The sequence below is a fragment of the Haliotis rubra genome, unplaced genomic scaffold, assembly GCF_003918875.1.
Source record: "Haliotis rubra isolate DU_JTF1 unplaced genomic scaffold, ASM391887v1 Scf62, whole genome shotgun sequence".
NCBI lineage: Eukaryota > Metazoa > Mollusca > Gastropoda > Lepetellida > Haliotidae > Haliotis > Haliotis rubra.
In genome coordinates this window covers 1073494-1089862 of record NW_025767324.1, presented here as the reverse complement: position 1 = coordinate 1089862, position 16369 = coordinate 1073494, and the positions used below count along the sequence as shown (strand labels likewise).

Sequence of the window (16369 nt, the reverse complement as noted above, 5' to 3'; positions counted from 1 at the left end):
ATACAAAGAGACTTTCCAAACTATGAAGTGGGTTTCACACAATGCATCCATGTGGTCAATGGAAAGGATGTTGTGAGTGTACCTTTACCGACTAGATTGACCCCATCGCTAGAGCATGTATATCTGCAGTTCTCTAGAACTGTTGCAGCTGTTTGTAAAGCTCTACAGCTTTCCCAGTTGTTTCAGGGACTCCATATTGTCATCATGACAGGTAAGTCATCAATGTCATGATTCAGAAAAGGCATAATTTTCTGCAAAATATGCATCAGTCGATAACAGTATCATATCACACACATCATCAGATTATCAGGAGTTTATTCACAAATGTCCAACAATCTTAACCATGGAAACATAAATAAATACTTTTTGTACACGTAGTCTGAGACGTTCACATTTTTAAGTATATTATAGTAAAAGCGAATTAATGCAAGAGGTTAACAGAGGGAGAGATAAAAATGTGGTGATCACCTTATACAAATTAAATTTAAGTTAAATAATAATGTTAATAAAACACATATACCTTTGTAACTATTTTTCAGGTGATATTTAAGAAATACAGTTCGCTCTACCACCATGTATAGTGTAATAAAGCACACTTTTGCCCTGAACTATTATAGTTAAAGCACGAGGACCAATCTCATTCAAGCCTTTTACTGGATCATGACATGTCTCTCTGTGAAAATCTAAGTTCACGTCCATAAGAGGTCAGTCAAATTAGGTGAACTTTCTATTCAACCAGTTATTGCTAAAGCTTCTAAATTTCTTGGCAAGAGCAAGCCAGGCATTTATACCAGCATGGTTAATTTGTATATCATGACAATGAAGGTGATTGGTGTGGTTGGTTGTTTGTTTAACGCCACACTCAGCAATATTCCAGCTATATGGCAGTAGTCTGCAAATAATCGAGTCTGGACCAGACAATCCAGTGATCAACAGCAAGAGCATCGATCTACACAATTGGGATACGATGACATGTGTCAACCAAGTCCGGGAGCCTGACCACCCGATCCCGTTAGTCGCCCCTTACAACAAACATTGGTTACTAAAGACCAGTTCTAACCCGGATCTTGGGATCGGGTGGTCAGGCTCCCTGACTTGGATGACACATTTCATCGATCCAAATTGTGTAGAACGATGCTCATGTTGTTGATCACTGGATTGTCTGGTCCTGACTCGATTATTTCCATATTGCTGGAAGTTGCTGAGTGTGGTGTTACCATCCAACCAACTAGAAATACACTCAGACATGGCAGCCAAAGTTCAGGGAGGCTTCATCTAAAGCAATCTTTTAAGATGGTGTCCTGAGATCTTCACACAGACAGGTTCATAACTGAAGCAGAATATCTCATTTTTAGTCAGATTGAGAAAAAACAAACACAACACACACCAAACTCGACTTCATGAGAATCTATGTAATCTTTACTTTATTGGTCTTTTTTCGTTTCTTATCGAAATCCTCCAGAATGACATCAAGAATCTGATGCTTGTTGTCCCACATAAGACTGACAATGACATCATCAAGGTCCTCGCCTCCGCTGAGGAAGACGTCAATGTTGTGGCAGTTCTCCCCGAGTCTGTGGTCAGTCACTCTGTCCTGTGGGAAGTTATAGGTGCGGATCTTCTCGGACCGTCCACCCGGTACCGATCTGCAGCTTCCTGGAAGCATTGGTCTCCGCCATCTGGGCTGTCAGCTGCTGCTGGTATATTCTGGAACAGACATGGTTCTTTCAATTTTCTGAACAAACAGAATCAAACAAACTTTGCTGCCTTCACCAACCAGGAATATTGGATAGATTCAGAAAGGGACATTTATGCAGCCCTTGAAAACATTTAACACTAGTCCAATAGACTATGGAAAACATTATTTCATAATTCCTCAGAGCTAGTTCTGCTTGAAAGACACAAAAGAGTTAGCTATGTTTTAGAGGTTCTGTTTTATATGCACCAAAAGTGATTCATTAAGTGAGTGAGTGAGTGTAGTTTTACACCGCTTTTAGCAATATTCCAGCAATATCATGGCGGGTGACACCAGAAATGGGCTTCACACATTGTACACATGTGGGGAACTAAACCTTGGTCTTCGACGTGACCAGCACAATATAACCTCTAGGGAACTGCACCGATCCGAATCATTAAGTGGTTCAGAATTGAACCCCTAAAATGCTTCTAGTTAATGAAGACTGTCATCCTTGGTTTTAACTTGCCCTCAGTACAGCTTAGGTCTGTGGGTCAGTTCTTGATTTGGTGTGAATTTCCAAGGCTGTTGATGTGTTTCCTAGTTTATCAGGCAGATTTTCAACAAAACATTCACTGACCTTGACCTAATGAGCTGCAATGCAATCTCTCGGTTTCGAATCTGTGACCTCTCAGATTGACATTCAGCAACAGTTTCTGAAAGAACAAGCACACTCCTGGAGTGAGTGAGTGAGTTTAGTTTTACGCCACACTCAGCAATATTCCAGCAATATGGCAGCAGTCTGTAAATAATCAAGTCTGGACCAGACAATCCAGTGATGAACAGCATGAGCATTGACCTGCGCAATTGGGAACCGATGACATTTGTCAACCACGTCAGCTAGCCTGACCACCCGATCCCGTTAGTCGCCTCTTACAACAAGCATGGGTTACTGAAGGTCAATTCTAACCCCGGACCTTCACAGGTAACACACTCCTGGAAGACAGTTGATGCTGATGTGGTGTATTTGCAATTATCCCCTTATAACAGTGAGTGAGTGAGTTTAGTTTTACGCCGCTTTTAGGAATATTCCAGAAATTTGGTTCACACATTGTACCCATGTGGGGAAACGAACCCAGGTCTTCTTCTTGACAAGTGAACATTTTAACCACTAGGCTACCCCACCGCCCCGCTCGTATAACAGAAGCACACACAGTCATGGTGCCATTCTAACAATACAATGTTTACCCAATGGACTGACTGACAGAGTTTGGTTTTACGCCGCTTTTAGCAATATTCCAGCAAAATCACGGCGGGGGACACCAGAATTGGGCTTCACACATTGTACCCATGTGGGGATTCGAACCTGGGTCTTCAGTGTGACGAGCCAACGCTTTAACCACTAGGCTACCCCACCGCCCTCGGTGTGACGAGCCAACGCTTTAACCACTAGGCTACCCCACCGCCCTTACCCAATGGAGATGATGCAGTTGATGCTGTTGACTTACTGGTTGGAGTGTGCGTGATGCGGACAGCGCTGTCAGTGTTGTTCACGTGCTGGCCCCCGCTTCCACTCGCACGGAATGTCTCCACATGAAGGTCCTTTGCATGGATCACAACATCGATCTGGACGAGAAATTTATATCTTTTACAACATTACATGACATTAACTACTCCAATACTGCTCATCTCTGATCTCATAACTGTGAACTGATTTCATACAGGTGAATTGGAAAATACACAGGTCACAAATCAGGTGAAGTTAAGCATCTTTAATCACAGAAAATAGCTGTTTTTTGTTTATTCTTTTGTTTGTTGTTTAGCGTCGCACTCAGCAATATTCCAGCTATATGGTGGCAGTCTGTAAATAATCGAGTGATCACAATCCAGTGATCAGCACCTTGAGCATTGACCTGCTCAGTTGCAATATGACTTGTGTCAACCAGCGAGTCTGACCACCCAATCCTGTAGTGCCTCTTATGACAAGCATGGGTTGCTGAAGAACAATTCTAACCCAGATCTTCAAAGATATGATTGTGTTCGGCAGCTTGACTCCTGATAGTGTCCAGAAATTTTCATGCTTTGACCATGCACTGAGAATATAGTGCCTAGCACTATAAAATTACATATATTACTATTATTCTAAAAAGCCATGATTGACAGAGAGGAACATGATTAAATCTATAAATCTGCAACCCAGATGCAGAATACAAACAATACACACCAGCGTTTGTATATATGATGCAATTGCCTTCTGCAGACCCAAGAAGATCTGGATTAGAATTGGTCTTCAGTAGCCCATGCTTGTCGTAAGAGGCGACTAACAGGATCGGGTGGTCAGGCTCACTGACCTGGTTGACACATTGTCATCTTATACCAATTTTGTAGATCAAAGTTCCTGTTGTTGATCACTGGATTGTTCGGTCCAGACTTGATTATTTACAGACTGCCGCTATATATTGCTGAGTGTGTCTTTAAACAACAAACTAGCTATTACTCCAAATAACCATGACTCACTGACAGGATCATAATACTGCAACCCAGATGCAGGAATACGAACAATATCAACAGACGCCAGGGTTTGTATATACGATGCAATTGTATTCTGCAAATCATGAGTCGATTCCCCCGTACCTCATCAGGTTGTGGCAATATGGCGACGGTCATGGTGCTGGTGTGGACTCTGCCAGACTTTTCGGTCCGTGGGACTCTCTGAACCCGGTGTACGCCGCCCTCAAACTTCAGGTATTTGAATACATCCGTCCCCTCTATGGCAGCAGAGGCTCGTCTCAAACCCCCTGGATTGACAAGGCAAAGAAAAGGCATTTGGTCAAATAAAGAAGATAACGACAGGAACAATTTTCATCAAACAAGCAAGCAGGAGGCCCAAGTCAAGTTGTAAAGAGATGTGATGTGTTTTTTCAAGCAAACGGATAGTTAACAAATCTTTATTTCTGTTTTTATAACATTTTGTGAAAAATCCTGGCAGTTCACGATATGGGGTATTTGATTTAACTGGCATCAGGTACATGTTGACATTAAAACCTATTTACACAAGACAAAACCTAATTACACAAGACAAATCCTAGTTGCACAAGACAAAACCTAATTACACAAGACAAAACCTAATTACACAAGACAAATCCTAGTTGCACACAAAAGACAAAACCTAATTACACAAGACAAAACCTAATTACACAAGACAAAACCTAATTACACAAGACAAAACCCTAATTGCACAAGACAAAACCTAGTTACACAAGACAAGACAAAACCCTAGTTACACAAGACAAAACCCTAATTACACAAGACAAAACCCTAGTTGCACAAGACAAAACCTAGTTGCACAAGACAAAACCTAATTACACAAGACAAAACCCTAGTTGCACAAGACACCTAATTACACAAGACAAACCTAGTTGCACAAGACAAAACCTAATTACACAAGACAAAACCCTAGTTACACAAGACAAAACCCTAATTACACAAGATACAAACCCTAATTACACAAGACAAAACCTAATTACACAAGACAAAACCTAGTTGCACAAGACAAGAAAACCTAATTACACAAGACAAAACCCTAGTTGCACAAGACAAAACCTAATTACACAAGACCAAAACCTACACAAGACAAAACCTAATTACACAAGACAAACCCTAGTTGCACAAGACAAAACCTAATTACACAAGACAAACCCTAGTTGCCAAGACAAAAGTTTACTAACAAGACAAAACCTAATTAACCTACAAGACAAAACCTAATTGCACAAGACAAAACCTAATTGCACAAGACAAAAACCTAATTACACAAGACAAAAACACAAAGGCACAATTACAAAGAAAAGACAAAACCTAGTTACACAAGACAAAACCTAATTACACAAGACAAAACCTAATTACACACAAGACAAAACCTAGTTTGCACAAGACAAAACCTAGTTACACAAGACAAAACCTAATTGCACAAGACAAAACCTAATTACACAAGACAAAAACTAATTACACAAGACAAAACCTAGTTGCACAAGACAAAACCTAATTACACAAGACAAAACCTAGTTGCACAAGACAAAACCTAATTACACAAGACAAAACCTAGTTGCACAAGACAAAACCTAATTACACAAGACAAAACCTAATTACACAAGACAAAACCTAATTACACAAGACAAAACCTAATTACACAAGACAAAACCTAGTTGCACAAGACAAAACCTAATTACACAAGACAAAACCTAGTTGCACAAGACAAAACCTAATTACACAAGACAAAACCTAATTACACAAGACAAACCCTAGTTGCACAAGACAAAACCTAATTACACAAGACAAAACCTAGTTGCACAAGACAAAACCTAATTACACAAGACAAAAACCCTAGTTGCACAAGACAAACCCTAATTGCACAAGACAAAACCTAATTACACAAGACAAAACCTAGACAAAACCTAGTTGCACAAAGACAAAAAACCTAATTGCACTGAGACAAAACCCTAATTACACAAGACAAAACCTAATTACACAAGACCCAAAACCCTAGTTGCACAAGACAAAACCCTAGTTGCACAAGACAAAACCTAATTACACTAAGTTGCAAAACAAAACCTAATTACACAAGACAAAACCTAGTTGCACAGAGACAAAACCTAATTACACAAGACAAAACCTAGTTGCACAAGAGACCTAAAACCTAATTACACAAGACAAAACCCTAATTACACAAGACAATTACACAAGACAAAACCTAATTACACAAGACAAACCCTAGTTGCACAAGACAAAACCTAATTACACAAGACAAAACCTAGTTGCACAAGACAAAACCTAATTACACAAGACAAAACCCTAGTTGCACAAGACAAAACCTAATTACACAAGACAAACCCTAGTTAAACCTAGTTGCACAAGACAAAACCTAATTACACAAGACAAAACCTAGTTGCACAAGACAAAACCTAATTACACAAGACAAAACCTAGTTGCACAAGACAAAACCTAATTACACAAGACAAACCCTAGTTGCACAAGACAAAACCTAATTACACAAGACAAAACCTAGTTGCACAAGACAAAACCTAATTACCAAAACCCTAGTTGCACAAGACAAAACCTAATTACACAAGACAAAACCTAGTTGCAAAAGACAAAACCTAATTACACAAGACAAACCCTAGTTGCAAAGACAAACCCTAGTTGCACAAGACAAAACCTAATTACACAAGACAAAACCCTAGTTGCACAAGACAAAACCTAATTACACAAGACAAAACCTAGTTGCACAAGACAAAACCTAGTTGCACAAGACAAAACCTAATTGCACAAGACAAAACCTAATTGCACAAGACAAAACCTAGTTGCACAAGACCAGGTTGCACACTGGTCCCATGAATTTATCTCAATAAATACAATCACCAATGGCCGTCTCATGATGTCTAATACAGTGAGTTAACTTCAGGGACAGATGAAGCTATAGCACTGAACACGATGTTGAAGTATGCACAGTTTAATGAAATCATGCTCAGGAGAGCATGACAAATGCCTCCTAAATGCTGGTGGTGTAGTGTGGAAAATACTGCTTAGAGGTACATGTATTGACTGCATGCTGAGGTCAGTGAAGTGGGGACCATTAAGAGTAAGGCAAAGCCAAAACCTGTAATTTATGCATGGTGTATCTAGACATAAATATTTGGCTGCATTTGTCAGTCATAGGTTGCACTGGAGCATGTATGTATAGTTAAATCAGTGAGTGAGTGAGTATGGTTTTACTCCGCTTTTAGCAATATTCCAGCAACATCACGCTGGGGGACACCGAAAATGGGCTTCAAATCTATTTTACTAATGGTGGCGCATGGTCCTGTGCACAGTGCTCAGGTCACAAATCAGTTGAAGTTAAGCAACATCGAACTCGGACAATCCTTGGATGGGTGACCGTGTTTTGCAGCTTGACTCCTGAGAGTTTCTAGGATTTCAGTCCTGCCCCACAACGAAGCACATGTGATGCATGTGGTCTCACCTTAGGCAAGTCAGTTTGTTCAAATTGCCTCTGTTCACCCAGCAGAAAATGGGTACCCGGTTGGAAAATGTCATGTGACTATAACCTTCTAGCGCTTAACAGGCTGCTTGGGTTATCCGGGGTAATAAGAATCAGACTCTGATTAAGCGCCGCGAGCAATCACTGGGTGTTTGGAGACTGTGCGCTATAGAAGATGACTTATTATTTTTATTATGTATGAACTGAAGGTATTATTAACCTGATAGGGGAATAAATATATCCTTGAATAACGAGTAGGATATTGTGGTTTTACCTATTTCACTGCGTTCATAGTCGATTATTTGGAAGGCCCAGCCCTTGAATTGTGCATAGTTCTCATACATGCTGAACATCTCGCCGGTGAACAACATGGCTTCCTGACCCCCGACCCCAGCTGACACCTCCAGTATGATGTCGTTTTTGTCCACACTTGATTCGCCAGCCAACATCAAAAGAAGCTGTAATAGGAAGGGAGATAACTCCATGAACACCACTGGACTGTTTCACAACTGACTGACTGAGTTTGGTTTTACGCCGCTTTTAGCAATATTCCAGCAACATCACGGCGGGGGACACCAGGAATGGGCGTCACACATTGTACCCATGTGAGGATTCGAACCCGGGTCTTCGGCGTGACGAGCCAACGCTTTAACCATTAGGCTACCCCACCGCCCCACTGTTTCACAAAGTGAGTGGATGAGTTTAGTGTTATGCCGCTTTTAGCAATATTCCAGCAATATCACGGCTGTTGTCACCAGAAATGGGCTTCACACATTGTGCCCATGTCGGGAATCGAACACAGGTCTTCGGCGTGAAGAGCAAATGCTTTAACCACCAGGCTATCCCATGTCACAAAGTCCTAACAGCAATGGCAAAAATGTAAGCAGGCCTCAAGCTGTGTACTAGTTTGTTCATTGGAAGATCCAGGTACGGTGTGTGAACCTCCTACTCTTTGTCAAACACTTCACATAATAACTGCTCTCTCGGCTGTAACCACATGTTTTATTTGCTTGCATACATATACGCATCATAAATCTATATTATTCAACTTGCGTACCTGTATTTCTATAGAGATCTGATTCAAGCATGCAGACATTTTTATGTCTCACAAAATCATTTACAGCAATTCTGAATTGATTTGGAGTGGGTTTATCATGTTCATTGCCATTTTTAACAGTAGTAATTGTGTCATCTTCAGGCATGAAGGAAGTGGTGAATGTCCAAGACTTTTACCACCTTCATGACCCTTCATGTACCCATCCGATTCCACCACATGGGTACAATGTGTGAAGCCCATTTCGGGTGTCCTTCGCCTTGATATTGTTGGAATATTGCTAAAAGCGGCTTAAAACCCAACTCACTCACTCAAGCATGAAAACGATATACTAGTAAGTACTAGTATCTATACCAAAACGTTGCTATTGTACAATAAAGAAGTTGATCATCCAAAAAGACTTGTCATTCCTATCTACCACAGCTGTTGTCATGGTTACCATACCCCATTCTCCTTATCCTTAATATCTTCAAGAAGCTCATGCTTCTCTCTTGTTGCCATGGCAACCATCTCGGTATCATCAGACCCTGTAAGTAAAAGTTTTGTTTTCAAAGGGAAGTTATGTGGTTGCATGTTCCAGAAAACTGTTAATCAGCTGCCTACTATAGGAACGAAACATTACGACTCCTCAATCAGACATATCCTAAACATTGAAAAGATTAAGGATTGTTGAATTTGAAATAAAATAAGAGGACTTCTTATACCACCAGCACATTGCATTTAGTCATATTTAGCAACATCAAACTATTTCCCATTTGGAAAACTAACTTTAATTTTTTTCATTTAACTCTTTCACAAACATTTGGATGGATCCCATACCCACCCCTAACACATGTACATTTTTGGGATGACGCTTTCTTCCAACCTTTCCCACTAATAAGTTATAAGTCCATAAACGATCAAGATTATCTTCATATTTATAATTTATTTACTTCAGTTCTGTTAAAACTGCTATTGTTAAAAAATGCTGTATTTTATTCTCTTTGCAACTAAACTGTACTTTAGTTTTTGTAGTAAAGGCCTGTGACCTTCAAGTACTGTGACCTTCAAGTACTGATTAATACATATCCAGTACTATCGAAAATGTTAGTTTCATGTGCAATATTGTCAGGTGCATGTTTCGCCCTACCTCTGTACCTGATAACAAGCTATCCAGTTCTGTCACCTCTGAATACTTCTGTTGAATGTCCCTGAATACTGACACAACAGGCGACAACTCCTGCAGACGTAGATTCTTGTCCTTAGAAGACTGGACATCTTGGCTGGCAAGAGCAGACGTCAGTTTGTCATACTCATTATCTAAACTAGCAAGATAGTCGTCAGTAGAGGTGGTTAGAGTTAATGCTGAATCTGTCTCTTTTTGATGCATATTTCCTCTTGTGGCTTACAATGTTTTCAACACTTTCATCTAAAATACACTTAGTTGACAACTGCTGTACATCTCGAGTAAGTGCATGGTAATGCCTTGCAAGAACTTGATCTACGTAGTTTGGTCCAAAGCAGTGCAAATTATTCTTGTCAGTATATACCATTCCGTCAGATGGCACAGAGAGTACATGTTTCACTTGACATATTGCCCGATATTGACAAAATGACATATTGCCATTGATGGAACAGATGGAATATTTTCTTGAACAAAGATTGTTCTGTTTTGTACAGCTTCTCTTTGGACTTTGTCTTCCTTGCCAACATAATGAGGAATACAGACGCTTAATAAAAGAAGTGGTTCCTTTGTTCAATGAGGCAGCCATTTTCAGCTTTCTTTTGCTTAATCAGGTGGATTCTTCTTGATGGAGATCTGAAACATATCATTTAACTAAGTAAAGTTTTATCATGAGTTAATACATGACCTAAACATGTGGGGGTCTGCAATTTTGTATGCATAAATACTAAAAAAATATTGCTAAAAAATATAGTAAGCGGGTTGGATGTCAGTGATTTTGTACATGGCGACGGTGAGTGTGTGGGGGTGGGGTGGGGGTGGGGGGGGTGGGGTGGGGTGTAGTCTCTTACATTGTACATGCTTCTCAAAAGAAAACATCATCACCCACCCACAGGCCCTCGTGTCTTTGCGAGGATTAATGATTTAAAAAATATTGTTTTTGAGATGACCCCTGACTCGAAATGCTTCACAGTACAATACATCATGACAAGGCCGGACACTTTGGTGCACCCCACCCGATTGCTTTGCCGATCGCTACGCTACCATCGCATACAATCGATTAAAACTTAATGGAAACATAATCATGGATGATTGGCCTATCGAGCACCACTCATGACACTAACCAATTCTTTATTGTTATTTCTGCTTGCTTCGACCACACACCCGTTTGTGTGGACATATCATCAGCCATTTGTGTCAAGATCGTTTAGTTGAGAGTCAAAATAGGGTTTCAATCGACTTGCAGAAATAACAATAAAGAATTGGTAGGTGTCATGAGTGGTGCTCGATAGGCCAATCACCCATGATTATGTTTACATTAAGTTTTAATCGATTGTATGCGTAGCGTAGCGATTGGCAAAGAAGTCGGGTAGGGTGCACCGAAGTGTCCGGCCTTGTCATAATGTATTATGCTGTGAAGCATTTCCAGTCGGGGTTATCTCAAATTTTTGTATATATTTTATAAAATCTTTAGTCCTCGCAAAGACACGAGGGCCTGTGCACCCACCCACCCATCCCCCACCCTAACCCCCCTAGCCATATTATGAACGGTCCCTTATCATAACTGACTTTCACAGACTGAAGATTATGATGTTAATCACTTGATCAGATGGTCCAAACTGCTGTCATACCGCTGGAATGTTTCTGATTGAGGCATTAAACAACAAACAAGTTACCATTTTAGTCACAGCAAGTGTCATTTTTTACAAATGATATGCAAACAAACACAATAACATATAATTCAAATATACATTCTTTCTACTGATTGTAAGTTTTCTGTAAAAAAATGGGAATGAAAATATTTTTAAAATAAAAAGCACGTTGCCACTGTAGTATGGAATTTAGGTCAAACTTCAAACAGATATTGCATAATAAATTGGGTAAGATTTTCACCCATTTCAGCCTGGTGTCATGCTGAACTGACCAAAAAAGACATGTCAGCTTACCGAATTCGCTGTCAAAAGAAACACGACAGCAGTACAAATACCATAACATGCCTCCAATCATGGGGGCAGCCATTTTGTTTTGCTTAAAAACCGGGTAAATAGATTTACGTCAAATCTCAAGAAACAGTGCAATACAACACAATACAATGTAAACACCTAAGGAAATAGCTTTGCTAACTGACTTGTTGTTCAAACACTACATTTCCATGTTAGGTTTAGATATATGAAAGTGAATTATTTGGAAAGTGACATAAAGATGTTCCCGGTTAAACCACGAATCTTTTCCGTATCCGGTTAGAAATGGCGTCAAAACGAAAATCCGAGAGTCAAGTACCGGCTGAAGAGAGCGAACAGCTCATTATTAGACCTCTGTTAGTTCTTACTTTTATGTCCATGTCTTAGGTTTGATGTAATAATGAAAGAAGAACAAAGATGTAAACGATAAATCATGATTTATAGATGCCACATCGTGAGCTGACCATGCGTCTTTGTGAACTTCATAAACATCACCATGATCATGGGCATGGGCGGCCATACCTTGTGCAGCCTTCTTCAAATGCTGTTTAGAATAACAGTGAACGAAACCAGAAGTGAACCCAAGAGAAAGGCTTGATTAATACCACACTTGAACAAGATTCGATAGATAATTTGCTTAATTTTTACCCCACATTGGGCTGTAGGTGAGGTCGTAAAAACTTGTGATACTTTGTAGATAAAATTCTTGGTGAACTCACTGACAAAATAAATATGGGCTTCTAATACTGATCTATTTGGTAGTACAGTAACCCCTATTCCACTCACCACTTTCTGGATGTACTTTCTGGAGTTTTTCTCGGAACTTGTTATTATCACATCTACTTGGTCATTATTGAAAATTGGGTTTGTAACTGGCAAACCTTGTAATTTAACAGAAATTTTTACTCTTTGAGAGACATTTAGAACATGTAGAGTGAGAGTGAACGAGTTCAAATGTATAGTCACATCGGCAATATTTCAGCCATATCATGACTAAAGAACATTTAGAAGTTGGAGCAGTAAGGAAGGATAACTATAGGGGTGAACAACATCTCTATTACAGTGAGAGTGACGTTTCGGTGTAGGTTCTAACACCATATTCAAGCAATTCATCATCACTTGCTTCATAACGGTGTTTGGGGCCGTGGGGTAGCTTAGTGGTTAAAGCGTTGGCTCGTCACGCCAAAGACCGGGTTCGAATCCCCACATGGGAAAAATGTGTGAAGCCCATTTCTGGTGTCCCCCGCCGTGACATTGCTGGAATAATGCTAAAAGCGGCGTAAAACTAAACTCAGTCAGTCAGTCATAACGGTGTTAGAAATGACACTGAAATATCATTCTCACTGTAACATGTGTAATAAAGAAGTTGTTCATCCATATATTGTTATCCTTCCGCAGTAATTGTTACGTCCAGATCATAGGGTCATGATACAAGATGATGCATTAGGACTGGAAATAACTAGCAATAAGATCCAAACCAATACGTGATATACATTGTATTATGTAAATTCGAGCCAGATTACCGGTAACTAACAATGGCTCGAAAACACCTGTCCACTTGCACTGAAACTAAAATTTGCAAATATTGTACTGAAGAAGTACAATACCTGTAATTCAGAACTTCCTTTTCAGAGGAGCTGGTCAAGAGGTTGGGCGATCATGTCACATCATGGAGTTCAAGGGAAAAACTATAATGGTAAATAGAAACTTACCTTTTAACTGTAGAGTTGTTTCCCTAACATCTTGCTAACAGCAGGGCAAAACTAACTAATGAGTGAGTGAGTTTAGTTTATAATCGAGTCTGGACCAGACAATCCAGTGATCAACAGCATGAGGATCGATCTACGCAATTGGGATACGATGATATGTGTCAACCAAGTCAGCGAGCCTGACCACCCGATCCCGTTAGTGGCCTCTTACGACAAACATGGGTTACTGAAGATCAGTTCTAACCTGGATCTTCACGGGATCTTTTCCAGTAACCCATAAATGTTAAAATGTGATTTAAATAGAACGGTTGGTCGGACTTGGTCACTCAGTTAATTTTTGTGTCATGGTACTTTGACAGTATGCACTATTGCTCACATGTATATATAGATCTATCTAACAGGCTGCAGTTTTCTTATATTACTTTGTGGTGTAAAGAGCAATGCATAAACAGAAATGCTGATCATAGTCTGGTGTAAAGTGATTCTTAATGCAAACTGATGATGTTTCTATAGACAAGACAGAGAATTTTAATAACACCGTCTGTGTCAATAATGTTTTATCTTGTTATCAGTGTTTGTTTAGTTATGCTTTGTCTTTCCATATAGGGACGGTGGGGTAGCCTAGTGGTTAAAGCGTTCACTTGTCACGCCAAAGACCCGGGTTCGATTCCCCACATGGGTACAATGTGTGAAGCCCATTTCTGGTGTTCCCCGCCGTGATATTGCTGGAATATTGCTAGAAACAGCGTAAAATTAAACTCTCTCTCACTCACTCACTCTTTCCATATATGAAGTGTGTGATCAGTTGTTTCATTCATCACTTTGTTCAAATTGGACAGTTTAGCATGAGAGTTGTGGTTTCAGCTGGACTGTGGGATCCACCCTGGAATGAACGGCTATGCGTCACTGCCGTTTCTTGACATGGTGGATGTGGAGGAAATAGACCTGCTCCTCATCAGTCAGTAAGTGTCAAGGTTGTGTCTGAATATATTTAGGCTACTCTGACCCATCGCCATCGAGACACAATGTTAAGGTTAAGGCCAGGCTGCTTTTTAAAACTTTTGTTTACATATCTGCCAACTCCCCAACACTGAAACATGTTTCTGTTTTGATGAAACAAAAAGTAGTAAAAATAAGTAAAGAAACCCAACTCACATGAACTAAGTCAGCGAGTCTGATCACCTGATCCCATCAGACACTTTTTAGGGACTGTTCATAATTTATGGCTAGTGAGGGTGATGATGATGTTGAGAGGGGGGTCACCCATTTTGTTCTTGGCAGGTAGGATGGTTATCACTTTGAGTCACTTACTTTGTACATAAATTTTATTGGGGGTCATAATACATTCATTGTACATGCTTCTCCGTAAAAATCCTCATTTTACTCATTGACTCCCCTTCATGTTCATTGAACATCTGTTGCTTTCCAGTTTCCACTTGGATCACTGTGGAGCCTTACCATACTTCCTGGAGAAGACAGGGTTCAAAGGTCGGTGCTTCATGACACATGCCTCAAAAGCCATATACCGATGGCTTCTATCAGATTATGTGAAAGTCAGGTATGTGTTGTTTTTACAGTTAATGAATGAGAAAATTATCTGAGATTATTGGAAATGTAATGAGACATCTTAAAGCCATTAATAACTTGTTTCTGAAACAGCAAGGACCTAGAGCTGCCTGAAAAAACGATAATTGGAATGGGGAAAATTACTTATGATTATTGATGTGAAAATTGTGTACATTGATGATATCTTGCGTAAACTATTGTGAATTAAAGCTTTACGTTACACACATAACACAAAGTTGCATCTTTCTTTATTTTGTTACTGCTTCTAAATTATGTTTAGAATCCTGTTTTGTTGGTAAACCATGCATAAGTCACAAGTGACATGAAATTTTTTTTTCTTTTGTTTTTTATTTGTTTACTCAAAGTTACTACTCCAGTATTTAAGATATACAGTTGGCTCTACCACCATGTATAGTGTAATAAAGCACACTTTCGCCCTGAACTATTATAGTTAAAGTACGGGGACGCTTGTATGAAATAAGGCCCATCCAACCGCCTGAGATGGGCTAGATTTCTGACGGACGATCTAACTTTACAGCTAGTCAGCCCGTTGGTCTGGTAAACATTTTAGATGTTCTATACATCTGAGTAAATTCACCATATTTGGTCTGGTTAAATCCATTTTAGGCTGGTAACATTTTGAAGTTTTAGTTCAGGGCGAAAGTGTGCTTTATTACATGGCGGTAGAGCGAAAACTGTATTTCTTTTCTAAGATGCCAAATTTAATACTTTTTAATGATAATTACGAATAATCTAAGGCAGAAAACAAACGACAGTGTCGGCGACCTAAATTAAGAATCCTCACACAGGGCTAACTGGCGCGCTGTTCTAATGATGTGTCTGCCCTCCTACGTTAAGACGAACGTTAACAGAAAAAACAAATGCTAAACATTTCGATGACATTTTACGTTCGGATTAAATACCTTCTCTAAATTATTTTAAGTACATCTGTGATTAACCTAAACCATATGGGGCTATATGAACGTCGCATTTCTACTACCAACGTAAGTTTAGATCAGTACATCCAGATGAAGCTGACTAGTCAAGCGACATTCCACGTTTGCATTGTGGGAATGTAAACATTGCAAACGTTACCGTGTCGCTGTAAAATTGTGAGTGAAACTGAGACATTTTATCCGTCGGAAAACATAAACGTAATGTTTCCACCAGTGATGTTAGCTGAGTGAAGCAACTGCAAACCAAGAAAC

The 16369-nt window shown here is 39.7% G+C and overlaps 2 protein-coding genes across 2 annotated transcripts in view; one reads left to right on the top strand and one right to left on the bottom strand.

Moving 5' to 3' along the window:
- Window positions 1-1392: 1392 nt before the first annotated feature.
- LOC124256154 (peptide chain release factor 1-like, mitochondrial) lies at window positions 1393-12000 on the bottom strand. The gene is given in 9 exon segments (XM_046690111.1): window positions 1393-1636; window positions 1638-1707; window positions 2316-2391; window positions 3184-3301; window positions 4310-4473; window positions 7984-8167; window positions 9208-9290; window positions 9901-10561; window positions 11872-12000. Coding segments are annotated over 8 exon segments (1155 nt in total). The 5' UTR covers window positions 10133-10561; window positions 11872-12000; the 3' UTR covers window positions 1393-1408.
- Window positions 12001-12149: 149 nt separating this feature from the next.
- The window catches only part of LOC124256157 (cleavage and polyadenylation specificity factor subunit 3-like), a 28161-nt gene continuing 23941 nt past the window's right edge, over window positions 12150-16369 (top strand). The window contains 4 exon segments of the mRNA XM_046690114.1: window positions 12150-12242; window positions 13519-13582; window positions 14460-14557; window positions 15025-15153. Coding sequence (XP_046546070.1) covers window positions 12172-12242; window positions 13519-13582; window positions 14460-14557; window positions 15025-15153 — 362 coding nt within the window. The 5' untranslated portion in view covers window positions 12150-12171.